This window comes from Anas platyrhynchos, chromosome 6, assembly GCF_047663525.1.
Source record: "Anas platyrhynchos isolate ZD024472 breed Pekin duck chromosome 6, IASCAAS_PekinDuck_T2T, whole genome shotgun sequence".
Lineage (NCBI taxonomy): Eukaryota > Metazoa > Chordata > Aves > Anseriformes > Anatidae > Anas > Anas platyrhynchos.
In genome coordinates this window covers 18,597,763-18,623,772 of record NC_092592.1, presented here as the reverse complement: position 1 = coordinate 18,623,772, position 26,010 = coordinate 18,597,763, and the positions used below count along the sequence as shown (strand labels likewise).

The 26,010-nt window shown below is 43.3% G+C and overlaps 1 protein-coding gene and 1 long non-coding RNA gene across 8 annotated transcripts in view; both read left to right on the top strand.

Moving 5' to 3' along the window:
• Nucleotides 1-250: 250 nt before the first annotated feature.
• VDAC2 (voltage dependent anion channel 2) lies at nucleotides 251-15,566 on the top strand. 4 transcript variants are annotated; one of them, XM_038181132.2, is made up of 10 exons: nucleotides 4,314-4,453; nucleotides 4,881-4,935; nucleotides 8,235-8,306; nucleotides 9,347-9,396; nucleotides 10,515-10,667; nucleotides 10,747-10,799; nucleotides 11,237-11,464; nucleotides 12,638-12,788; nucleotides 13,610-13,667; nucleotides 14,491-15,566. In XM_038181132.2, exons 2-10 carry the CDS (start codon nucleotides 4,902-4,904, stop codon nucleotides 14,580-14,582), a joined length of 891 nt encoding a protein of 296 aa, XP_038037060.1. In that variant the 5' UTR covers nucleotides 4,314-4,453; nucleotides 4,881-4,901; the 3' UTR covers nucleotides 14,583-15,566. The 4 variants fall into 4 exon arrangements, with proteins under 4 accessions (XP_027315889.3, XP_071895624.1, XP_038037060.1 ...); XM_027460088.3 differs by lacking the exons at nucleotides 4,314-4,453; nucleotides 4,881-4,935 and adding an exon at nucleotides 251-299; XM_072039523.1 differs by lacking the exons at nucleotides 4,314-4,453; nucleotides 4,881-4,935 and adding an exon at nucleotides 4,221-4,277.
• A 5,051-nt stretch (nucleotides 15,567-20,617) lies between these two features.
• The window catches only part of LOC106015799 (uncharacterized), a 200,367-nt gene continuing 194,974 nt past the window's right edge, over nucleotides 20,618-26,010 (top strand). For 2 of the 4 annotated variants that reach the window (XR_011810008.1, XR_011810007.1), the window contains exon 1: nucleotides 20,619-20,937. This is a non-coding gene — a long non-coding RNA (uncharacterized lncRNA). Of the gene's footprint in view, nucleotides 20,938-26,010 lie in introns of all 4 variants that reach the window. The other 2 variants (XR_011810006.1, XR_011810009.1) reach the window with 2 other exon arrangements.

The window sequence follows — 26,010 nt, the reverse complement described above, 5'->3', positions numbered from 1 at the left end:
GATCATCATCTGATTGTTTAATTGCCCCTCCCTTTCCAGGTGGTGTTTCCCCCAAAGGAGAGAAGTCTATTAATTTACTCATTTTAGAGCTTCAGGAAATCTGATGGTTTGAGATCTAGCAGGTAGTAGAAGTTAATTTTATTAAAAAGTTGCTTATTCCTTGAGCTACTGGGTACAAAGAAAAAAGAAATTATCTGAGGAAATGGAAGCTGCAACACGAAGAACAAAGATGAATACAAATTTACAGTTGACCAAAGAAAAACCTAGAAGAAGGAATAAGTACAGGCATATCTGAAGAGGTTGGTTTTCATTTCAATTTCTTCTTGCTCTTTAACAGAACCTTTTTCCTATCCCTCTTTCTGTTTACTTGGGGATGGGACAATTTAGCATTGGTTATAGGCTAAAAGAGTGTGCAGTATCTCTATAGGCTGTCACAACAAGGACTAGATTCTTATTTCTCCTCAAGAAACTGGCTGCTCATGGTTTGGACTGCCGTACACTTTGTTGAGTTAAAAGCTGGCTGAATAGCCGAGCCTGAAGAGTTGTGGTTAATGAAGTTAAATCCAGTTGGAGCCCAGTCACTAGTGGAGACCCCCAGGGCTCAGTACTAGGGCCAGTTCTCTTTAATGTCTTTATCAATGATCTGGATGAGGGGATCGACGATGCCAAGCTAGGTGTGTATGTCGATCTGCTTGAGGGTAGGAAGGCTCTGCAGGAGGATCTGGATAGGCTGGACAGATGGGCTGAAGTCAACTGCATGAAGTTCAACAAGGCCAAGTGCCGGGTCCTGCACCTGGGGTGCAATAACCCCAAGCAGAGCTACAGGCTGGGAGATGAGTGGTTGGAGAGCTGCCAGGCAGAGAAGGACCTGGAGTGATGGTGGACAGTCGGCTGAATATGAGCCAGCAGTGTGCTCAGGTGGCCAAAAAGGCCAACAGCATCCTGGCTTGTATAAGAAGCAGTGTGGCCAGTGTGTCTAGGGAAGTGATTGTCTCCAATCACTTGGACAGTCACAGGACATCAAGATGCTTGAGTGAGTTCACAGAAGGGCAAAAAAGCCAGCAAGGGATCTGGAGAACAAGTCTTAGGAAGAGCAGCTGAGGGAGCTGGGCTTGTTCAGCCTGGAGAAGAGGAGGCTCAGGGGCGACCTTATCGCTCTCTACAGATATCTTAAAGGAGGCTGTAGAGAGGTGGGGGTTGGTCTATTCTCCCACATGCCTGGTGACAAGACGAGGGGGAATGGACTTAAGTTGCGTCAGGGAAGGTTTAGGTTGGATGTTAGGAAGAACTCCTTTACTGAAAGGGTTGTGAGGCATTAGAATAGGCTGTCCAGGGCAGTGGTTGAGTTACCATCCCTGGATGCCTTTCAAAGACGTTTATATGTGGAGGATCCTTAGTGGAGGATTTGTTAGTGTTAGGTCAGAGGTTGGACTAAGTGATCTTGGAGGTCTCTTCCTACCTAGGTGATTCTGTGACTCTGTGATTTGCTTTGGCTTCAGGGCTGTGGGGAATCAGCTTGGGTTAGGTAGGTAGCTGCAAGAGGCTCTGTGTCAGCCTCACTAGGGCCTGCACGCCATTTGGTTTCCCAGATTAGTTTTCTGTTTTGCTTTCTGTTTTGGTTTCCCTTTTTCCCACCATTGTTGGCTTTCCCAAATTTGCTTTCTGTTTGTCCTCTCATCACTGAAGTGCCAGGCTTTCCATTGTTCATTGGTGTTTCTCTGAGGTAAGAGACTATCTGGATGTGCATATTTATCAGCTTGTTTAAGTGTCAGCCTCTATGTGGACCTGTTTTATCTGTATCCTAGAAGCTGGCTTAAGTTACTTCCCCCTAATTGTTTAAGCCAAACTGAAAGAAGACCACTGAAAACTGCTGGGGGGTGGGGGAAATAAAAGGCATTTAATTTCAGTCTAAAGGATCCTGGCAGTATGGGACTCATCTGCCTGCCCTCATAGGGCTTTCCAGATGTCCTGCTTGCATAAGGGCAGTTGCATGTTAGTAAATAAAAGGTGTAGCTAGCCTAATATTCCTGCCACTGAGATGATGAGTTAAGCAATGAATTAGGCAAGGCATGCCTGACAAGGAGCGTGAGAACAGAGTGAGCTTAAATGACGCCTCTGTTTGTAGCTCAGGCATTTTCTGACTCCAACAAGGTCATACAGCCATATCTAATGGATTAGTAATTAGTAATCCTCACAGGATTTCTCTTCCACAAACCAGTCTACATTCCCCTGGAGCCCAAAAAACATTAAACATCTTGTGGCAAGAATTTTCACTGAATGACGCTCCTTTGGTGGGGAGAGGAAAACAAACAAACAAAAACAACAATAAAATGTGCCCTCCTTTGCTGGTTCTGAATTTGTTTCCTGCTAGCTTCACCTATTTCCCTCCCTTTCCCTGCTGTTTATAATTTTATGATCTCTTCAGTATCTCTTTGGTCAATTTGTTTTCTGAATGAGGAGTCCTAGTTTACCTAGTTGATCATTGTTAGGCTTTCATTAAGGCTTGCTCTCTACTGAATTTCTAATGCTCAAAGGCCTGCATCTTGTGGGGAGGGCAGACCGTGAATTCAGGCTTGGGCTATAAGTGAACATAAAATTATCCAAGATGTTTGATGGAAATTGATATGCACACTAGATAATTGCTCTCTTTTTGATGGTCAGATATATTACTTAATCAAGTAATCATGATTATAATGTATGGAAAGATAAGCAGGGTTTGTGTTCAAAAAGTATGTTCTTGCAGTAGAGTGTTTTTTTCCAAGCAGTGCCAGTAAAGCATATGATTCACTCATGTCAGTCATGGATACGTATAGTTGTACTTGTTCAAAGCAGTGATAGGTAAACTGCAAGTGGAAGGAAACAGCTGAGTGGCATGTATGTGAGAGCTGATTAGTTACAAGTGGAAGCAAGCTCATTTAGAGCAAGCACAGCTGTATGGGATGTATGTGTGCTGGGGGATGATGGTGAAGCCCAGGCTGTAGGAAGAAAGGTCCAGGATAAAACTGATAAATTATGGCGGGCTTGAAGGCATTCCTTCTTGGTGCTCTGGGGTGCAGAAGATCCGCTGTGAGATATGTAGTGAACATGGGAAAGACAGGGCAACAGACGCTAGCTACAGAAGCTTGCAGTGTTCGTACAGAGGAGTTCGTGCACTGCTGTTTTGGATTATGTCTGTTTTGTTTCATAAAGCAAGTGATTCAGTACTTTTCCCCTTAGGGTGGGGCAGTAGTCACTTTCCTGTATTGCTTAAAAAAACCATTCAGCCAATCCATGACTAAAGTATTAATAGTAAAAAGAGATCCAGCTGCCTGATGTAAGTAACTTAACTTTTATTCTGAATGGATTTTTCTATTGTGGATATGAATAATAAATGTCTGTTTTTAAATAATGAACAGTTCATGCCACGATGTATCTTTACTTAATGAGGCCTCTGTCTATTCCCAGCCTCTGTTCCAGTGCAGAGTAAGACAGAGTACGTCTACTGTCATTTATGCTCTCAGCATGTGGTTTTCTTCCTTGATTCATCAATACCTTCCCTCACAGGCCTGCCAAGCTGGCATCTTTAAGAGAATTAAGCGTACTAGCCCCTTGGGTCTCCTGCTGTGGAAGTATTGGGTTTTAACAGAGGTCAATCAGCTGCTGATCTTTTGATGTAACTGGGAGATGCCGATGGGCATTATGCTGGGCCTTGAAGTTATATTATTTTTAATAAGCTGGGGAGTTGCTGTTGTGCCCGGTATTGTGGTTTATTGTTGGTGTTTGTTGGTGCTTGGTGTTACAGTGTCCCTGCCGCAGCACCGCACCGCGCGGCCGTGTCCCTTTGACTTTCTGCTGTTCCATGAGGGCACTGCCCGAGCACGCTGCGGGGCCTAGCGCGCAGTGACCCGTGTCGGTGACCGGGGCTGCGGCCGAGCTCCCTGCCACCGCCGCTGCTCCCGGTGGCGGCCCCGCAGCCCGCCAGGAGCCCCCCGCGGCCGCCTCTCCCCAAGCTCCGCCGTGCGCGGCCGCGGGGCGCGGAGAGGCCTCGCCCCCCCCGCGGTGCCCGTGAGGCGCCGGGCGCGGCCGTTGCCGCCCTCCCTCCGCAGGCCCCGCCCTCCCGCGGGCCCCTCGCGGCCGCCGGGGCTGCCCGCGCGAGCGCCTGCGGCTCGCGGCGCCCCCCGGGGGGCTCGGGGCTGGCTGGCGGCTGCCGCGTCCCCCCGCGCTCTCCCCGGCGCGTTTCGCGGGGCGGCGGCGGCGGCCTGCGGCGGGCGGGGGCCGCCTCCCGGCGTGGTGCGGCGGTGAGGCGGGGCGCGGGGCGGCCCCGGCTCGCTGGGGTCCTGCGGGGCGGCGGCGGGCGGGCGGACCCCGGTGTCTCCTTCAGTTCGCCCTCCAGTGCCAGCGCCTGCAGCAGCGCGGCCTCCTCCCCGCTCCGCCCGGCCCCGGCCCCGCTCCTCCGCCGTCCCGCGCCAGCCAGGTGCCGGCCGCGGCCGAGGGGGCGGCGAGCGGGGCCGGGAGCGAGGCAGGGGCGCGGGGCTGGGGCTGGGGCTGGGGCTCGGCTGCCCGGTGGCGGCGGGGCGGGAGCGGCCATGGGGGTGCGGGGGGGGGGGGGGGGAGGTGGCGGCGGAGCCCCTCGGGCCTCGGTGCCTCGGGGCTGCGGCCCGGCCCGGAGCGGGCGGCGGTTACATAAGGGCGGGGGGCAGCGCGGGATGCCCAAGATGGCCGCGCCGGGGAGTTCACCTTGCGGCGGGGCCCGGGGAGGGGAAGGGAAGGGAGAAGGGGGGGGGGGGCCCGGGCCGCGGCCTCGCCCTGGCGGTGTGGGGGGGGCTCCGCTGCGCTGCCGCTTTCGGTTTGTGAGCGCGGAGCTGACCGCAGCTGTTTAATCTTCTCTCCCTTCTCCGTAGAGCCTCTAAGTTGGCCTAGCTATGGCTACGCCAGTAGCGTGCCAGCCTCCGAGAAGTAAGTAGGGAGACAGGTGAAGCAAGGGTAACGAGGTTCTTTTTGTTCTGTAAGCGTTAGGAGCAGGCTAAGTGTAAAGGTCAGTGTATCCGATGCGTTTTTAACAAGAATATTTTCAGGTATTTCTACTTCTCTGTTACTATTTGCGATATCAGAATACAATCTTAGTGTAGTTGCTGCCATTTACAAAATGGGATGAGTGAGAAATTTTTTTTTTCACTACATGACCTCTAGCTTGATCCTCAATATCCTGAGGTCTAGAAATCTTTATAGAAGTCCTTGGCATTCCTTTAATTACAGGGTGCGACACAGTTTTGAAATGCTACCTCGAAGGAAAGTTGTCATGTAATCATTCTGACAACATTTCTATATTTTTTCTGTTCTTTTTTTCTTATTTTACATTAAAAGAAGGCCTATTTGTGGATTTTGAGTAACAGATTCCTTAATGATTTTTTTTTAAAGAGGGATAAAATGACACAGATTAGGGTGGAGCTCCTGCTTGCTACCAGTGCATTCTATGTTTATGAAATGAGGAATAAGATCCGACAGTTGCTTTCACAACCAACCTATTGTCGTTAAGTGTTACCTATATTTTAGGCACTTCTAATTAATAGTTTACATGAAAGGCAGTTAAAACAGGATTGAAGAAAATTACTTCTGGTTGTAAGAGTTTGCAGACCTAGCTATCTTACCAACTCTAGAGGAAACAGGAATGAGTTTTTTTGGCCCTGTTCTCATTTAATGAGCTTTCTCATGATGACACTAGCTTATCAAGTCTTTAGTATACCAAAAACTAACTTGGGCTTTTTCCTTTTTTCTTCTTGTATCACTGTTAGTAAAGAAGTAAAACAGTAGTGTGAAGGTCATAAGCTGTTCTAACTTTTAATCATGAAACTTAGATCTGTAGACTGCAGTGTCTGACAAATACTGGTCAGCTTCCTCACATAGGGAGGAAGCTTAACTTGGCTGGATAAAACAGTGACATCCTTTCACTGCAATGTTTCTTTAAATTTAGACAGATACCAGTTTGTTAACCTCACAGGCCTTTATGGCTTAATATAAATATCTTATCTGTAGTGATTGTCTAGTCAGATTTTAAGTATTTAAAACAAGAAATAAAAGCTCATTTGTGCTGTCAAAGTATGTCTATGCTAAAGGCTAGAGACTTATTCAGAGGAGAAGTAGGTAGCTAAACCTCTATGTTATTTTAAACTACTAATGAATTGTACAGCAGGGATTTAGAGTGTGGGAAGACTACTGTTCCATAATTTCTAATAATTTGGTCCTACATCTCATAGTTTTATTGACTAGATCACAGAAATCATTCCCTGTGATGACACTGGGACTCGTATCTGTTCCACTATTGAATCTTGTCCTGAAGCTTATCTTAGTTACTGTGGACTTTAACTTGGGCTGAGCCTTTTCAAGATTCAAGCATGTTCAAGTAATTCTTTCAACAGACAAATGACTCTGTTAATAAGTCTATTTTCTTAATACTCTTCAGTAAGTGCTGGATGTCTTTCTCTACTGGCTTGGATGTAGAGCTTAGCATTCCTTAGTAAAGATTTATTTTTAATTTATTTTTAGCTAAACTGTAAACATATGTGATTTTGCTATGATGCAGTTCAAGTCTTCCTTTTGTGGTTTAGGAAGATGGAGAGAGGTACTCCGGACAATGAGGAAACAAATTTTGGAGAAACGATGTTTAGGCACAAGGCTTTTGCTTACATGCTAAAACACTTTTTAAATAGTAGCAGTTGATTACAGTTAGGCTATAGCTGGTAGGTAGTATAATCAGTTTTTGTGTGGCTACTCTTCTAAAACAGTGTGTTTAGTGGAATGATGCCCTAAAGGAAATTATTCCAAATCAGGAATACCTTGCCTGATTCAGGCAAGTTCTGCTTTTATGCAGATAAGGCCAAGAGAAGATGAAAGGTGACTTTAAAAGAAGAATAAAAAGCCTGCCTTAAATCCCATATTATTGAAATCCCTTATTACTGAATACACTCATAATGATATGCAGAAGAAAATATAAATCTTAGTTAAAATTGCTTTCTAAAACTGGAAGTCATCTTTTCAGCTTTCAGTTGAAAGTTAATATATGAGAGTACTGCCCTTATTTCTTTTAGGTTCTAAGGATGTTTTTCTGTTTACTTTAAAACAAAGTAAATTTTTTTCTTTAATACAAGAGTAGGATGAACAGTGAATTATGTTCATCTGGCTTTCAGCAAAACAAATGACTGATTAATTTTAAAAGATAAGAGAGGACTTCTCATTTTGCTTCTGTGTTAAGGCTTTTTATTGTGTTTGTGTAGTTAGTATTTTTCCCCTTTGTTTTTTGGCCCTTTGGGGAAAATTACTAAGTCTTGGAAATATGCTCCCTTTTCTGCATTTTAAGACTTTAAAATACAATGCTCCTACTTATGACATTTTGCTGTTGAAGTAGTGAAGCAGTCACCTAAGGAAGATACATATAGAGAGCATCTTCATGGGGAGGAGGAGCACCATGTGGTCCTGTGTGGGACATTAGGCTGGTATCCAGCAGGCTGGGGGACTGGGCCATGGCTAGTCTTGAACGATGGGTTCTTTAACAGTCAGATTGTCAGAAGCTCCCTGTCTGGAAGCTCTCCGTAAAAGTCATTTTCTCACTGATCCAGCACTCCTACTACTGTTTGTTTTAAGCTAACAGGAACCACCCCTCACCCTCCCCACCCCGCAACGTAAGCTCTTGTACTTTGTAGGGTGGAAGACCTTCATCTGAGTGATGGCTAGGTAACATCCTTCAAATATCCATGCCAAATCTTAGGTCTAAATTTTAGTGTCTACTTTGCCCTGTATTTTAAACCTCATGCTTTCATCTTAAAAATGAAACATTGTAGGTCTTCTCAAATAACTTTCATAGGCATCTGTTAAATTTGGCTTTGTAGGACTTGCAGAAATAAGTCTCAATTAGTTTTTCATATTTCCGGTTTCCTGGTTTTCACTGGTTACTGCCAACTCTGGGAATGTGAGCTATTAGCTTGTGGTAATGAAAGGTGTGTGGTGAAGTCGACTTGAAAAGTGACACTTTCTCATCAATAATCAGGTTACATATGCACAGGAAACACAGTGTTCATGGTGAACATCACTGAAAATCTGTGTGTTTCACAGAACATTGTAATTGTTTGAACCATGTGTCTGTTAACTGCTTTTGTGGACTAATCTGCCTTAAAGAAGGCATCTTTAAGAGTTGTGGTAACATTTTGGGGTGTGTGTGTATGGTAAAAGATGGACTATTAATTACACTCATTACCTTTCAGCTCCAATGGCAATTCCTCCATCGTATGCAGACCTTGGCAAATCTGCCAGAGATATCTTCAATAAAGGATATGGTAAGAATAGAGCCTCTTAGAAAATAAAGCATGGTCTGTGTTGCAGCAGTGAATCGACTGCTGTATGTAGCTTGTATGTAAAGCTGAATACTCATATGCCTGTGTTTTTGGGGAGGGTATGTTTCTTTTGTGTCATTTCTGTCAGCTGATAACAGATCAGTGGAGGCTTTTTGTGGGCTATTTTGATGTGAAGTCTGTTAAACCTCACTGCCTTAGCCACACATGTCAGGAAAGAGGTGTACAAGTATGTGAGACTGAGCATCCACTGTTACTTAGCTTAGGAGCACACTTCCTGTACTGGTCTTTGTGCCACAGCATTTGTTGGTATAGAAAGGGGAGCTACAAATATATATTTAATGTATATTACCACTGTAACATTATAGTGCTTCTTTTGGAATAGCAGGAAGAGTAGCTCTCGGGATAATAAAATTCAAAAATCTGTAAATGCTTAATATGCAGTTGCATAGTTTAAATCTGCTTACTTGCAGTGCTGTTTATTTCTAGTCTTCAGGAATTCATGCAGGGTTTTTTCACCAAGATCAACACTCAGGTCGGAGGGTAAAAATGTGAAATGACATACTTACATTTCAAGTCCAATACTTGTGCATTTCCTAGTGATTTTCCTTTGAGATATTTCTTCTTAGTGCTCAGACAGAATTTTATGCATTAGGATAGCTCTTCAAATAGCATTGAGTACATAGTAGATGCCATCAAGGAAACACAAGAGAATGGATCTTGTCAGTAAATACGTTAATTCTTGGGTATTATCTTGTTAGATGTGCAGTATACAACCGAGCAGCTACTCCCTGCTTACTGTTTGGTGATGACAGAACAGAACTCCTGGCTTCTTGTTAGGGTGGCCTCCTCTAGCTGCAGTAGTACTTGTAATTTGAGTGTTACGGAAGTCAGTCTATGGTGGTTTTTGTAGTTTATGTATATACACAGCAGTCTCAGCAGTGAGGTTGGGAAAACAGCTTTTTGAAAGTGTATCTTGTCTTAATTAAAGCACAACTTTTTAACTTCGACTTCTGTTTATTAAGGGTTTGGGTTGGTGAAGCTGGATGTGAAAACAAAATCTGCAAGTGGAGTGGTGAGTTCAAGTACTTATTCATTGTATTTGGGGGGGGGGGGAGGGTGGGTGTTCTGATGATTATTTAATGACGGAAGGGCATCTTCCAGATACTATTAAGTACATTTAGTTTTAATAATGATAAATGTTTGGTGTAAAAATTTCAGAAGCACCTAAAGCGCAGACTTCTGAATATAACACTGGTATTGCAGTATGGGCCAATAAATAAAATCAGCTCTTATATATATATATATACACAGACACACACATAAATATATATTTCAACTACGGTACTCAGAAGTTGTTTGTGGTACTGTTTGTGTTTTTGGAACTTTTTGACATCTTAATACCTGTATGAAGTAGTTGGTAGTGAAATAGCACTTTGCATCTGTGACTCTTCTTTAAAAGTAGTAAAAGGCCGCAGTGATATTCCATGCAAGATGGCTCGGTCACGCAAGCAGTGCCTTCCATGACTTATCTATTTCTAGAGCAGACTTTGCAAGGTGTAAAGGTAGATCCCTGGTGCCGATCAGAACAGGAAGTTACAAGAATAAGTAGCTGTTAGAGGTGTGTTACCTGCTGTGTTTGCAGAGCCCTATGATCCTGTTAAAGTTCTAAAGTTTATTTCAGGTTGTTTCTGTCAAGGACTACCAGTAATAACTGCTAAAACTTTATGCAGAATACAGGCTCTGATGTGAATCCTGTATCAGTTGCAGGTTGTCATTCCCAGCAGGGGAATGTGCTGTCAAGTATTAAAGATTCTTGGTTTGGCTTTTGGTTTGCTTGTTATGAGTATCAGAGGTGACCTTATATTTCAGGAACTCATTTCCTTTAGAGCAGAATGCTTATAGTAACTACAGCCTTGCTTTTGAGTTACTTTATAAACCAATATGTTTTTGTAATGCTGACACAAACATCCCAGTTGAAATGAGGGTGAGGAGGTGGGGAGTCCTCTATGTGGATGTGAATCACCTGGCTGTTAGTTCCTGTTATGTCTGTCCCCCAAGTTGTCTGTTGTTCAGCTTGTTACATAGCATAACAAGATCTTAATATTTCATAAAGAAGGGTCTTTTGTCATTGTGTAAGACTTCCATGGTCACATGTATCTTCAGTATTACATGGACACTGTCCTTTTTTAGGAGTTCACAACATCTGGTTCTTCGAACACCGACACTGGAAAAGTTAATGGGAGCTTGGAGACCAAATACAAGTGGGCTGAATATGGGCTGACTTTCACAGAAAAATGGAACACAGATAACACTCTGGGAACAGAAATTGCAATTGAAGATCAGGTAATAGATTAGGGAAGCATTCAGCTTACTTACTTTACTGGCAGAACTGTATTTATAGTGTTGTCTTCTCTCCAATTAGATTGCCAAAGGCTTGAAGTTGACGTTTGATACAACTTTCTCACCAAATACAGGGTAAGAATTTTTAACTCTTTACCGTCTGACTACCTACATCCATGGTTGGTAAATAGCCATCTGGTCTGTCAAATCAATTGTTATTGATCCACATTGGCAAATCCTAATGCTACTAAAGGCTTCTGCTGAACAGCATCGCATCTTGTTCAACAGGCTTAGTATTGTACACTTCACAGCAGCCTACTTTCCTCATTTTCTGGGATAGAAATACTTAGTTGGAATATTACAGGAGGGATGAAGATGTTTCTGTCATTATAACAATACATGTTTTGATGTTTTTTTCTGTATTTTTGGTGGGTTACCTGTGCTTTGGATCAGTCTAGAGGAGGCACGTGTGTGGCATTTAGATACATTCCGTTGAGGCATATGGCTCAAATTTGGCAGTTCATTGAGGAAAGATCAAGCCCTCTCTTAAAATAACCTTTTCTCTGTTTCAGAAAGAAGAGTGGTAAAATCAAGTCAGCATATAAACGTGAATGCCTAAACCTCGGTTGTGATGTTGACTTTGACTTTGCTGGGCCTGCAATCCATGGTTCAGCTGTCTTCGGTTATGAAGGCTGGCTGGCTGGTTATCAGATGACTTTTGATAGTGCCAAATCAAAATTGACAAGGAACAACTTCTCTGTGGGTTACAAGACTGGAGACTTCCAACTGCACACTAATGTGTAAGTACTTAAAATTGTGTCCAGTTTTACAGAAGCAGGTTTTCTTTACCCTTCACTCTAGTCAGAATACAAACGCCTTCCAAGCACCTCTTGGTATTTCAAGCATTTAAGTAGCATGATTCTTTTGAATAGCAAACTTAAACAGATGTTAGTTTCTCTTTTCAAAACAGTGAGTACTCGCTCATAGCTTATCGTTTAAAGCGTAATACATGCTGCAGTTTTCCAGATGCTGAAATCAAAAATGGAAGCGCAATATGCATAACTCCCAGATATGTTGAGCTGATCATAATGCTGCTTCTAGTTTTCCCAATACATTGAACTGTACCTGACTATAATACAAGGGTAGTAGATTTGTTAGAGGTAGCAATTAGCCTTGAGCTATTTAAGTAGATCAAAGGTAGTTTCTGCAGCAAGAACAGAGCCTTGCTGTTGTACATCTTGAGTAGCTTCTTCATCTTGCATATATGGGATGAGTGCATGAAATGCTTAGAGTGCAACTAAAGTGTACGGCATCTTGGTTTTGAACTTCATTCAAATTGCGGTGTTTAGAGAGCTTGGATGTCCTTCAGAACAAGCTGATCATAATCTATGGAAGAATATGGTGTTCTCAATCTAATACCAACTGTCATTGTTTCAGTGTGTTTATGTAGGACATAACACCTTTGTTTCAAAACCAAGCTATTTTGGAAAGAGACGAGGGATTGTTCCATCAGGGTTTGTGGAAGTTGAGGCAGGGTTAGCTGCAAAGCACCTTAGTCTAAGCTGTAAGAATTGCATTTCACTTCAGTAATCTCAAATACTGTGACAGTTTTTTTTTTTTTTTTTAAAAAGAATCTTTGAAATCGTTAGAAACATCAGGTATGTTCAGTAATCAAATTCAGAATGCTTGTTTCCTCATAATTAACATTTATCTATTAGGTTAAGCATGTAAACTGGAATCCTGTTGAAGTACTTAAAATCAGTTTGAGAGTTAACTGTGGCAAACTGAAAGATATTTTCATGGATTATTGCAGTTTAATTTTGCTGTGAAGTTTTTTTCATCTCCCTTAACCCAATGTAGAAGTGTGGAACAACTCAAAGTTTCTGACTCTCGTTTGAATAAGATGAACTGTATTTTTAGAACTTGGGATTAAGCAGATATAAGGAGGTAACTTCTTTTTTATATTTGTGCAGCAATGATGGTTCTGAATTTGGTGGGTCAATTTACCAGAAAGTGAGTGACAATCTTGAAACTGCTGTAAACCTGTCCTGGACAGCAGGTAGCAACAGCACTCGCTTCGGTATTGCAGCTAAATACAAGTTGGATTCCACTGCTTCTATCTCTGTAAGTATGCCTCTAACTAAAAGGGTTATTCTAAACAGCAACTTTTCAGTTCCTGAGCATATGTATGTTGTTAGTACAAAAGATAATTGGTCAAAAAGTCTAGTAAAAGCTACTCTTAAAATCCAGATGGTTATAATTAAAAGCAGCAGTATTTAAATCATTCTACTTTACATATAGCAACATCTCTTTTAGAATCTGACTCAAATGTTGCCCTGCTCTGCAGGACTTCACATTTGTATATTAAAAAAGACAGACAACACAACCTTCAAATCTGACCCTAAGCTTACAGATCTTTCTGAACAGTTTTTTTGGAAACACTCCAATTCTCATGGTGAGAACTGGTAAGAGATGGTTACAAAGATGATAATGCAGAACAGCTTTGCTCATTATGAGGCTGGAATCATTCTGTAGAGCAAGTGATGCAGACTGAGAGAATTTTTGCACTGTGTTTACTGTGTTATGAAGTGATCTCTGTTTGACTGACTGGTCCAGCAAAATACTAATGTAGGATTCTTCAAATGTGTCTTATTTTGGGAAACTGGTGGTGAGTTGTTATGGCCTTCTGAAAAGAATGGGTGTAAGTGCACCTGCCAAACTACTTTCCAGTAGCAGTTCTCCGTGTCCCTGTGACCTGTCTGCATGTAAATAGGTTTCAGTTTTTCAGCTTAAGTTGTGGGGCATAGGCATAGCTAGAGAGACAGTGAAGTAAGCACAGAGATAATGAAAAAAGTAATACTGGGTTTGGTTATTAAGTTCTGGCTCCTGAATGGTAATGAAGAACTCTTCAGTTATGTTTCAATTGTTTGTTTATTTTTCTCTAGGCAAAAGTGAACAATTCTAGTCTAGTTGGAGTGGGTTACACCCAGACCCTGAGGCCAGGTAAGGACTTCCACATGCATGACTTTAGCATACATATCTTCCATGCATCACACAGAAGAGTTTTGAGATCTGTGTATTGATATGCAACTATTTTGATTCTTCAGAATATCTTTGTCTTGAAAAGTAGGTGTTTGACAGCAGGTTATGTTGCACATTAACACTTAGATAAACAAGACAGATAACACTGTATCTAATGGTATTTCTGCATTATATTATTTATTTATTTAACAGTTGACTTGTGTTTGATAGCTTAGCTTTAAGGCTGTGCAAAAAGTCTTTCCTAGCTTTGTTTTTTCCTGACCTACTTTATTGAACTATAGTAGATCTCGAAAAATGTTTATTAATCAAAACAGCACACTTCCTGATCTGCATGTTCAGAAAAAATCTGAGGAACTGAACTTTTTCTGTTTAAATATGAAAACACCTGTTAATGCTACCTTACTATTGGTTAGTTATTCATTTGAAACCTGGTAAAATACATAGCTTTCATTCTGTCCCTTGCTTGGCACAAGTGTCTGTCATTCTATTCAGTTTCTCTCTTTCATGCATACCATAATGTAGAAGAAGAAACTTTCTGTGCACTTACCAAGTAGAGTCTTTGGATATGTGGTTTATAAAATGGTATTTCAAAAAAGATCTAGTTTGCTTGATTCACATGACTAGCTTTGGGTATATTTCATATGTAAATGAATTCTTCTGTGGAGTAATTGGGAGCAAAGTAATGAACTGAGAGCTACAACTGGGACTTGAAATGACAGAGGTTAAGTTGCAGTTAAAGCAATTGTGATTATATGCTGTAAATGTTCTCTCTAATATCTTACAGGTGTGAAGCTTACTCTGTCTGCCCTGATAGATGGGAAGAGCATCAATGCTGGTGGCCATAAACTTGGTCTTGGCCTGGAATTGGAGGCTTAAAAAGGTGAAGAAACTGCTGCAGAGAAGGGATATCGGAAGAATTTGGCCTTAAAATGTATTTCCAATGTGACCAGCAGGCTTTTTTTCCCAAGAAGGATGACCTAGAACAAGAGCTGTATTTGAAGTATTTAGACAGTTACTTGTTAGCTGGTTTCTAGTTAAATTGGTTACCCATCTAGTTACAATTCTGCATTAGTGCAGTCACTTAAACATTATTTAAATGTATTTAACTGTTTAATGCGCTACCCACAAATAATGAAATAGACATTTATGAAAACTGTACAATTGTGTGCATGTTTGTTTTTATGTTCCTTTTAACATTCGATATTGCCATTGAATGAAAAATGGATCAGTGGATGTCTTGAAATGAGGTCAACAGTTTTGTTATACCACCTTAAATAGAAATACATTTGGTATCCCGAGACAACTCAAATTATGAATAAAACAAGTACACACACATACTTGTGCCTCAGATATTTTAAGAGTCAAGATAAGAGGGTAGTGCTCAGTTAAGTTATAACTAAAAACAACCCAAGATGTAGTGCTCTGTATCTTTGTACAATTACGGACCCAGCCCACCCATGACAACATTGAATATAGCTGGTTTTCACCAAACAGTTATATTCCTCAAGCAAGTTGAATGTGTTTTTTTTTTTGTCAGTTAAGATTTGTCATATCAGATGGTTGTATTCCCTTCCCTCTGTTGTTCCATGGGCAAGACCTAACTGCATTACTAGTTGGCCTGCTGATGTAGAGAATGCAGAAAGACATGCTTGCCACATTGAGACATTTAAAAACTGTTACTTGATGTTTTGCCCAACGGCAGAGGGAGAAAACCCACAAACACTTGTTTTGCTTAAAATTGTTTGAAGCGCGACTTCTCTGCAACTGAATGTAATGGTGTCATGATAAAACAGCCTGCTTAGCCCAACTGCTTTGAAAGTTTCTGCTTAAAATAAATAAAGACTTAATTTTAAATGGAAATGGAGGAAAATATATCCAATTTCACTTTCCCGTTGACTAATAAATCTTGGTAGATATGATCAGAAATGTGGAATAATAGAAAAACGTATTTTTTTCTAGGGTGGCATCTCTTAAAATCAAACTCTTAAGGTCAAGCATAAGTAGCTGTGGCTGCTTTTAATGTGGGATGTATTACATGCAGTCACAGTTCTTACATTTAAGAGTAAGATCTTACTCTATTCAGGGAATTGCTTGGAGTCTGTTTCTTTAGTCTCATGGCTGAGAAAGCTATCTCTTTACAGTTGGTCTTGCAGCCTGTAGTTCACATACCTTTAAAAGGAAGGGGGTTAGGTTATGGTTGTGTTAGGTTACTTAATGCCCCTAAACATCAGAGTGATTTACTTGAGTTCTTGGTCCATCTTGTGCTGTTGCCCTCGTTATTGAATTACATACTATAGCGAACTGCCTGTGTCCAGGCTTTAGCTATGGAATAATTGAACCACCTTCTTTGCAGAAGGTGGAACCAGGCTTATGCTGTCATCTCAGTCTCTTGAGTGGGCTTGGTAGTGTCTTAGAACAGTTTTTTTTACGTGGAAAAGGGAAGGCTTGGCAGCATAGGTCACTAGACTTACGCTTCAGAGAACCTTTAGTGCCATTCTCACTTGAATACCCTTTTCTTGGGACACTTCTACCACTTGGTGATGGAAGAAGCAGCACATAAGGTGTCATTTGTTACTGTGTAATTGCATGCAAATGTTTGAGCTGATATACTTCAAAGTATTTTTACACAAGCTCTTCTAAAGCTAGAGATTGTGTGGCCAGACAACTCAGTTTTATTCCCTGTTCTCTTTTTAGTGTAACACAAAGCATCTCCAGGCTTCTCCCAGAAATAAAAAAAAGTGTGCCTGCATGCATCATCCAACTGTAGCACTTGGGCAAATAAAGGACTGTCTTTGTTTATGACCGATGCCTTGCATCCTTAAACCAACACTGGCTACAGTACTGTTGTTGCTCTGGTTTTTGGAGGGTTTTGATAAGGCTGTAGTGGTCTGACACTTAGTGTTTCAGGAACCAACTACCCTAGCCCTTTTCTTCACTGTTTGCTCACCTGTATTTGTCATTCTTGAGGTTAAGTAATAGCCAAATGAAGCAAAAGAAGATCTTCAGAGTTTCTTGTTGCTTCTTCCTACAAATTAGTGATGAAAAACCTGAACACATTTATTTTACTATTTTCATGTGAATCACTTCACTAGTCCTTAGCCTAGAAACCTTAAGCAGTTCCCTCTGTTATGACACTGATAGGCAATGTGAGAATTACAAGGGCTCTGCAGTAGTTAAATGTGAAAATGTTGAGCTTCCTAAAATATTGTCATAAATTGCTACCTTAAGTAAGAAAAAGAAGATTGGTGTCTTATCTCCTGGCATCTCACAAGTAAGGCTTATAGAAATGGCTTTCAAACTTTCTTTTCAAGTATGTTACAGAAGCTAGTGGTGTAACTGGAGTTTTTTGGTGAGGAATGGTGGTAGTTTAAATGTTTTCATTATGTTAGAAAATGTGAAAAGCCTTAATGATAACTTTCAGCACTCGCCAGACTTTTCTCAGCTGTTGTTCTGAGCAAAATAAAACACTTGAGATCGTGAGTGACCTGAGGATGGATGTGCATCTTGTTTGTGTGAACTGTAGCATTGCATTCTTGCCTGGTACAGCTGGAATAGTGGATGTCTGTGTGCACATTGCAAGGAGATGTAATCAGCTTTGCTAAGTAAGACTCCTTGCATATTAAATCATACCCTCTGCACAACTTACTGAGTGACTCAAACATTTATTCTTCCTATTTTGCAGAAGTTCTCCAGGTTTTATCAACCAACATTGCACTCTCAGATCAGCTTGGTGTAGTATGTTCTTAAATCTGCTTTTTGTGCACTACAGTCTTAAGAAACCAGGAAACTTGTTTGGAATTCCTTTGGGTGTGGAAGCCTTTCACACCCAAACACTGGGGCCTAGGTTTTTAACTTTCCCTTGGGTATTGCTGGAATAAAGCCAGGTAGCAATGGAGTGTGGATACTGCCCTCTAATGTCCTGTTCTGGCGGTTGGCTTTACTACTGGCAATCCTCTGTGCTGGCACAGGGTGCTGTGTTTGAACCTAGTGACTGCACTTTTACAGGAAGTAGAACTGAAGAGATAAGACTGCCATGTGTAAATGATTCAACCCTGTTTACATAAAAGGTCCTTGCTTCCTTATATTAGTCAGTGAAGACAGGAGCAATTCTATGCAAGGTAAGCTACTAATTGATAAAAAATAAAAATCCTGGGTGTCACCTGTGGCAGCAGTGATTGAACAGCAGGTACAAATGCTTCCTGTGAACTACCAAAAAGGAAAACCCAAAGAAAAAATGTGGTTGGGTTCTTCTGTGGCATGAAAAGGCTGTATTTGTTGCAAGCTGTTCTAATGTGTTTGTCAGCCTCCCTTTGCCATGGAATATTTTTGTTCCTGATCTGGAATAGGAATAAAAACATGAAGCATATCAATTACTGTGGGGTCTGTGTTCATTGTGTTGTAGTGATGTTTCCCTTATTACAAAGTTAATCAAAGTTACTGGGCCTGCCTTAAGGTTTTCAGTCTTCCTACATGTTGTTGGGTCAAATGGAAAGCACAAAAAAAAACTGAGTTCATTTTTGTGAGCTTATGGTGTAACTAGCTTTTGCTTTAGCTGTGAGAATGATACTAACACATAAAAAAGGCAAAAATTTCATGCACAGATATTTCTGGAAAAATAATACACACTTAAAACTTCTAAAAACTACTATTAGAATCTGGTGTGTTTTACATAGATTTAGATTATCTAGATTTCTTATGTACACTCATATTTAACTTCCAGTGTTAGGAAAAGCACTGACAGTTTTAAAGATGGCAAGCAATCAGACTTCGTCTCAGCTCCAGCTGTTTGACCTTTACTGTACCACGTGTTTCTAAATGAGTTTTTTCTGCTGAGACCAATTCTGCTGAAATACTTGCACCACAATTCCTGCCAGTTAACTGTAGCGCACACAGCAGAAATCTTTCAACAGTCTGTGGGTGTTGCTGTGGGTTGTTCTTTGTCCTGGGTCTGGGGTAAGACCCTGGTGCTAAAGTCAGGACTCTGCTTATTTAATTCCTCATTGTTGGTGACTCAGAATCTTTCATGTTTACTCAACCTATGCTATAAGCATTAAAATTTAAACAGCTCTTACTACTTTCATTAGTCTTATCTGGTGTGCATCGTGGAGCTCAGCTGGGTGTGCTATGTGAGTCATGGGTACAAGTGCTCTATCTGAGCCCCAGCCTGCTGTGGTTAGGAGAGCGGAGGGAGTAGCTTACAAGTAACTAATGGCATTTGTCCCTAGACATTTTATTTGATCCATGGCGGTGATACTGAAAACACACCTTAACCAAATCTTTATTAGACATGCTTACATTTTTCATTTGAGAAATCAAAAGTTATGCTGTGTTTAGGGCTTGGATGTTATCCAGGTAAGAGTTATGAGGAGGGGTATTTTTTCTGTAGGGATGGGATGGAGGAGTTTTCTGCTGCAGCAGCTGAAACAGCGTTGTCATAATTTACTGTCTGCAGTTCCCCAATCTCTTAAGTGTCCCCGTAGCAGCTAGGAGGGGTGGCTGTCCCCTCGGCCCGGCCGGGACTGCCCGGGCTGGGCAGGGGGCGAGCAGCGGCTCGGGGGGGCTGCGAGCCACCAGGCTGGCCTGTGGGGCGGGTGTGCCACCTGGTGGCCGCTGCTTTCCTTTCTGATCTCTCCGGGGAACGAAATTAAACCAGAAAGAGCTGCTTTATTTGATATTTCTCTCATAACTTTGATTAGCTCATTGAGCGAATGGGGACATAATATTTGCAGTAAGCCTAAGCCTGGCTCTTAGATAATAAAACAGAGCTGGAGGGGAGGGAAACCTTAGGCCAAAGCACCCGGCTGTCACCCACACCTGTGTGTGTGCAAGCAGGACAGCGTGCATTGACGCTTGTGGAGCCTTGTTCTGGCTCTCCAACACCAGTGGCCTGCAGCCACTGCCCGGGCTCATCCCTGCCCTGAGCCCAGCCACATGGGTTGAAGAGGCAGGTTATCTCCTTGTCTGGCAGCCTCAAAATGGCTCAAGGGCCCTCGATTTCCAACAAGAAGTTCTGGCTGCACGTGCCAAAAGGATGGCAGAATGTGCCCTCTGTCAGAGGCCAGAAGGCAGAGGGGAGGAATTGGAAGCATTGCCTGACCTGGGGTTTTTCGGAATCAGGCAGCTGGTGGCACCAGGCCCCATGGTGTGGCAGGACGGACTGTGGTGGCAACGCACCACAGGGACACACAGGTCGTTCACAAAATCTCCCCACACCCTCTTTCTGCAGTTAATTTAGGTCCCAATCAAGCATTTGAAGTGCAGGAACAGGGGAAAGAGCAGAGCAACTCCCTGACCAGCGCCTGTCCTGTCATAAGGCACATGTACACTTTCGTGAGGCAGCAGTCCCCCGCCAGGAAGCTGTTGCCGGTTGCTCCCCGCTGCTGTGACAATTACATCGAGATCCCTGCCACACCGAGGGACCGGTTGAAAGCTGTCTCACAGGATATTCCAGTAAAGGGCGGAAGATGAGGTAGGTTTTGTCAGGACTGTTTTGTTTACTTTTGTGAATGTACAAAGTCCGTGTCTTGGACAAAACTAGAACACCAGCCTGCCCACGGGGCTGGGCTGTGACTGCACAGCCAGCACTGCTGTCTCGGGGCTACCACTGCTTGCTGCTGGGGGCTGCCTTGCCTCACCCCACTCCCCTCGGCTCTCATTAGTCTTCAGGGCCTCATTCCCTGGCCCCAGTGCAGCGTGTCAAAACCCCTTCGCTAGGTGTTTTGAGCCCCACTGCTCTGCCAGGACCACCCTCGGGGGTGGCTGCCTGGGCCTGAACGGAGTCCTGCTGACAGAGACAGGGGTTGGGGTGACTGCTCACAGGCCCCTGGGTGAAGGCTGCAGGGTCTGTGGTGGCTCAGACAGCTGCCCTGGGAGGGAATCGGTGGCTGACAGTGGTCTGGAGGGCAGCAGAGGGATAAGGTGTTTTAGCATCATGATGATTTCTCAGATTTCATTTATTTAGTTAGTTATTTTTGATGGTGTTGTGAAGGGCAAATTTACAGGTTTTGCAAATTTCTTTGTCTCTACCTTTTTGAGTGGGTTTGGTGGGTTAGGATCATGAGGATCACCTGGTGTGATTCTCACTTCTCTAATTAGCAGCATCTGCTTCTGAGAGCGAGTACTTGGATGCAGGCTGTTGGCTGTAGCTGGGGTGTTTGTCCAGGGGGGTCAGCTCTGTCTAGTCTTCTTGATGGTGGCTTTGGGGGTATTTTCTGCTAGAAAACAGCACCAGGTAAGTGTGAAGTAATGTCTGGTGTTTTGGGAACTAGTGTTTCATGACATGTTTTTAAGTAGACTGCAATTCACAAGCAACTTGTTAGGGTGCTGTTACTTAGCCCGGCTGCAGGTTCGCATTGCAGCCTTTGTAAAAGAAGGCTGATATCTGCCTGTGTTTGCTCAAACACTTCATTTTTCTTTTACTTTCTTAGAGTTCATTGTGAAATGTGCTACGAGGTTGAGTCTGGTACAAGACCGTCAGGTTTTCTGGTGAAACCTAGCACTTTGTTGGAGAGGTCCTCACTCTATCAGGGTACTTGAGTGTGCTATTGGATCTATTTGCATCACTTCTTCAACTTTTCTTCTTTCTGGGGGCTGTCTAACCACTCTGGCTCAATATCCCTGTTTTCTCCTTGCCTGAAGCAGTAGCAGAGAACTGTGCTGTGGCTGCTTGTTTCTTGCTGCTTCCAGAAGTCTCTCTTAGCAGCACACTTGTGTCCCAAGAGGTGCTGTTGTGTCATGGAGCAAGGTTATTTGGTCGCTTATGTGAGACAAAACATTGCTTGCTTCACGAGTGCAGAGAGTGATATCTTGCAGGAAGCAATAGCCGCTGCCTTGAGAAATTTGTGCTTTAGGCCGCTTCAGGCGCTTCGTCCTAAAATGAGATCATTCCGTAGTTCTGCCTGGGATTTCTGGATTTAGAAATAGGGGGTACTGCTGTAAGTGGTTTGGCAGGGCAGGGCCACAAGCTGTTGATGTGCCTGCCCTGGCCTAGCAGCATGTGCCAGCTAGCCAGCTTCAGGCCGCAGCGGGCACCTGGGCAACAGGCCTGTGGGCACAGGGAGCTCGGCCTGTTTTATAGCAAGGGAGTGAGGGAAGAGTTAGCTTTGCAGCTTTGACCACGTGCCGTTAATGCGGTCTGTGGATGTAGCCCTAAATGTGGATGTAGCCTTTGTAAGCTCAGCAAACAGGCCTCAGCCGCAGGTCTGCAGTTCTCATTAAGGGCGTACCTGTGGTCAGAGGTTTAAACTCGCACTTGAAGTTAAGCTTGTGCTAAGGGCATGATAGCATAGCTGGCACGTGAGTGACTGTGCTGGAAATCAAGGAAGGAAAATGAGGCAGCACCCAACAGAGTAACCGAAGCTGGGTGAGAGAAAGGAGTAAGAGGGCCCTTGGTGTCACCTGGGTCCCTTTCCCTCACACAGAAGGGAATTTGGGGCCCTGCCTCTCTGTGTGTTTAAATGCACCTGTGCTTTTTGCCTCTTTTGTCTTCTGCATCTCCTGGTCAAACCCACCACAGTAAAAGTGTGGGCAGGGGGTTTCTTCCTGGCAAACTGCTATGTGCAGACCTAGAGCCCCCTTGGAAACTGGCTCTGTGTGTTTGAGGAGAAACTGCAGCTTTTGGTATGTGAACAGCCTTGTCAAGGGTTTGACGTAGTATCATGTTGTAGTTGCACCTTGATGGTGAATTCATGTTTTTCTACAATGGGGATGCTTTAGGGGCTCACTGGAATACCACCTAGCTCAGCTATACACAGGGAACCAAAGAAGGCTCTGTGATTTCTTTCAGGGTGTATTAATCTCTTTGATATAATACATATGACAGCACAGTAGTTAGACAATTAACTGTGGTTTTCTGCTTTGGAACGACCCCGCTAATTACTCCTCATTGAAAAGATGGATTAAGTAGCTTGGGAGAGCATTTTATAGCAGCTGACATTTAGGTGGCTAGGGGACGTCAAAGGTGACCCTGCTGAAACAGTATAGCGGTGTCCTGCTGGTGTGCCTGGGGTCTGAGGAGATGGCTGGAAGCTGTGGGTGACAGCACTTTTCCCACCTTCTGTGTGGGGCTGGAGGCAGACAGATCCCTGCATGCAGAGCAGCAGGAAGGTCTTGATGCCCCCTTCCTGCCCTCATGGCCCAGCATGGGGTCAAGAGCATCTATTGCTTCCTGATGAAGCTTTCCAGGTCCTCTGATTGCAGCTGAGCACTCCTCCTGCCTTCAGGTTTTCACCTATGTCAGGCAACAGCAATGCCTGCTTGTAGTAAGCAGCTCACAAATACACACCTTGTACAGAAATGAAGTAAGCATTGAGTGCTGTGAGGCACAACCTGTGTGAGTTTACCTGTTGGAGAGAAAATGGCAGGACCTGCAGGGTAAACAATAATGCTTTTTTTTTTTTTTCTTTTTTTAAACAAACAAGGAAACCACTATCTTGGATCAGTCTATTTGTATACTCCTAAATTTTGATCTCCCCCTTATTTTAATCTCTGAGTTTAGTCCAAAGAGATACATGTCTTTGGATACATTGTGAGCCTTTAAAAGTTAAGTCCTAATGTTTGCTTCCTAAAAATAGAAAGAGAAAAAAGCGTGTTAAAACAAACACTGTGGTGCTGTGCGTGTACACAGTAGCTGGGCATTGCATTTACTTGTGACAGCAGCAACAATCATTAACTCTCCTGCAAACCTAATTTCACAGTGTCAGAAAGTTACTGCTTTCAGTTTACCAACAAACCCCATGTCCCTACCCCAGCATAACTCAAAAGACTGCTGTAAAAATGCACAGTCCTTGTTTATTCAGTAGGTTGAGTAGGAATAAAATTATGAGCCTTTAAACTAAATAATAATTTTTTCCTTGTAGCTTGAGATCTGTTCAATCAATAATCTTTCTGCTAACTCTGGGGAGAATTTTAGTTGCCTCCATAAAATGTTTTAATTATTTAAAATCATAAAATATAAGTAGGCACAATTTGCTTGGAACTCATTAGGGAAATATATGAATAAGAAGAAAAGATAATGTTTGCTTTTGCATTAATTTAAAGCAGTCTCTAAAATATGAAATCTAATCCTGGAAAGCAGTGACTTATCAGCAATGTTTACTTTTCCTATAATAGGAATAAATATTAAAGCAGCTAGTTATGTGCTTATCCCTACAGTATTGCACAGAGGCAGAAAGGAAGATAAATAACATGTCTAAAATCCCACATTAATTTCCCCCTTTTACAGGTTTTATGCTTGTTCATTTCCTTTTTCAAAAACATTGCCTTTAAAATTATTGTTATAAACCAGGTGACTTAGAAACCACGAGTAGCTGCAAATGCATGAGGCCAATTTGCGTGTGATTAGACTTAGGCAGGGGTAATGCTTTATCCTCAGGCAGAGCCCTTCATCCCTGTGCAAACCACTGGGCAGAGCCTGCAGCAACAGGCTCAGTTGCTCGGTGGCCAGTACTTCTTGCCTGGGATCTGGCCAGAAACCCAGGTCCCCACAAAGACCTGCTGGTTGCATCTTTGGTTTTCCACATGTTGATTCTGGGAAGCAGAAGATAGCAGAGCTGCTGAAGTGCAAATGAAATAAGCAGTAAAATCAAATGTGATGCAAACCGCCTGGCAATCAGTTCAAGTCTTTTGTGTGTGGGGAACTCATAGGTTATCTGAACACGTTGGCATGTCCCTTGTGCGGGAGGACAGCTGGAGCTTCTCAGCATGGCCATGGTCCAGCTGCGAGGGGTGGCATCTGCCACTGTGGTGAGCTGAGCATCACCATGGCTGTGGTGCCTGTGATGTGCTGTGCTCTGGTCTCAGCTGTGGAGTTTCTGAGGGGACTGGGGAGCTGCTCATGCTTGAAAGGAGGGGACTTGGATGAGGCTTACAGTCATGTTTCTTCCCTGTATCTTAAGGGCTTTATCACAAGAAGCATGCGAACTATCTTCAAGAAGCAGCAGTTTACAGAAAGCGCTGTCCACGTGTAATGTGGCTAGACTCAAACAGGTTAAAAACACTTCATCAGCTTGATAAATAAAGGAGGTGGCAATAGCAGAGGTTCAAACAAATGCCTCTAACTTGGGCTACACCCGTCAGTCCAGCTCTCCTTTAGGCCTGCTGTGACGTGACAGACAGGCAATGTTCCCCACTTCATCCACTGCATGTCCCAGCAGGATCAAAAGCTGCAGCGTTGAACATGCAGAAGCAAGCCTCGAGCATTCAGGAACTGCGGTGTTTGCTCTTGGAAGGAGGGGCTGTCCTGTCTCTTGATCTGAGCACCTTTGTGTCCTCAGTGTTTTCCAAGCTGTCCATAACTCCAAGCTCTTGCTGCCTTCCCTTTGGTTTTATCAGGCAGGGCTAGTGCAAAGTGGGTGTGGCAGCAGTGCTGAGTGAGAGTTGGCTGCTCATTTAGTGAGCAAGTACAATGAGAAGTACACTCTGCAAGAGTCTTCTGTTCCTTTCCCCAGGATCTATCCAAATACCACACCATCACTTCTAACATAACATCTGAGGAGCAAGGGCTGAGATACCTGACCAGCAGCTACTGTTACGTTCTCTCATTCTCATGATGGTTTGGGAGTGTAGGTACCTTAAAGGAGGCTGTAGCGAGGTGGGGGTTGGTCTATTCTCCCACATGCCTGGCGACAGGACGAGGGGGAATGGGCTGAAGTTGTGCTGGGGAGGTTTAGGTTGGATGTTAGAAAGAACTCCTTTACCAAAAGGGTTGTTAGGCATTGGAATGGGTTTCCCAGGTACGTGGTCGAGTCACCATCCCTGGAGGTCTTTAAAAGACATTTATAAGTAGAGCTTAATGATACGGTTTAGTGGAGGTGGTTAGTGTTAGGTCAGAGGTTGGACTCGGTGATCTTGGAGGTCTCTTCCAACCTAGACAATTCTGTGATTCTGGGAGTTACTGGGGGTCGTGAGTGGGGATTGATTTTTTAATATACTATTCTTCAGCCCCATTTGCTTCTGAGCATGTCCCAAATATATGTTTATCACTTGTGTTGGCCACCCTGGAGCCAAGCCTCACAACTGGATTAGATGCCAGTGTTGCGTGAACATCTGTGTGGGAGGGCTGGGCAACTGCTAGGCCAGCTCCTCTCTTTGGATGGGAAATGAGGAGGCTCTACTGTGAGCAACAGCTCAGGCAGGTGTGATATCTGTGTGTCAGGAGAAGATCCGTAAGCTTTCATACGCGATCTTGCTGTTAAAGACAAAGACTTGTGAGGCATTATCGTATGGTCCACTCTCACCACCTAATGAAAGCCTAAATTCCCATTGTCCCTGCAAAGTCCCCAAGGCTGATTCACCACTTGAATTA

What these genes read in the sequence shown, in the direction of transcription:
- VDAC2 (XM_038181132.2), top strand. Translation starts at nt 4,902, where the DNA reads ATGGCTACGCCAGTAGCGTGCCAGCCTCCGAGAA. An exon ending in ACTTTCTCACCAAATACAGG is followed by an intron (nt 10,800 to 11,236) that starts GTAAGAATTTTT and finishes TCTCTGTTTCAG; the next exon opens with AAAGAAGAGTGGTAAAATCA. An exon ending in TTCCAACTGCACACTAATGT is followed by an intron (nt 11,465 to 12,637) that starts GTAAGTACTTAA and finishes ATATTTGTGCAG; the next exon opens with CAATGATGGTTCTGAATTTG.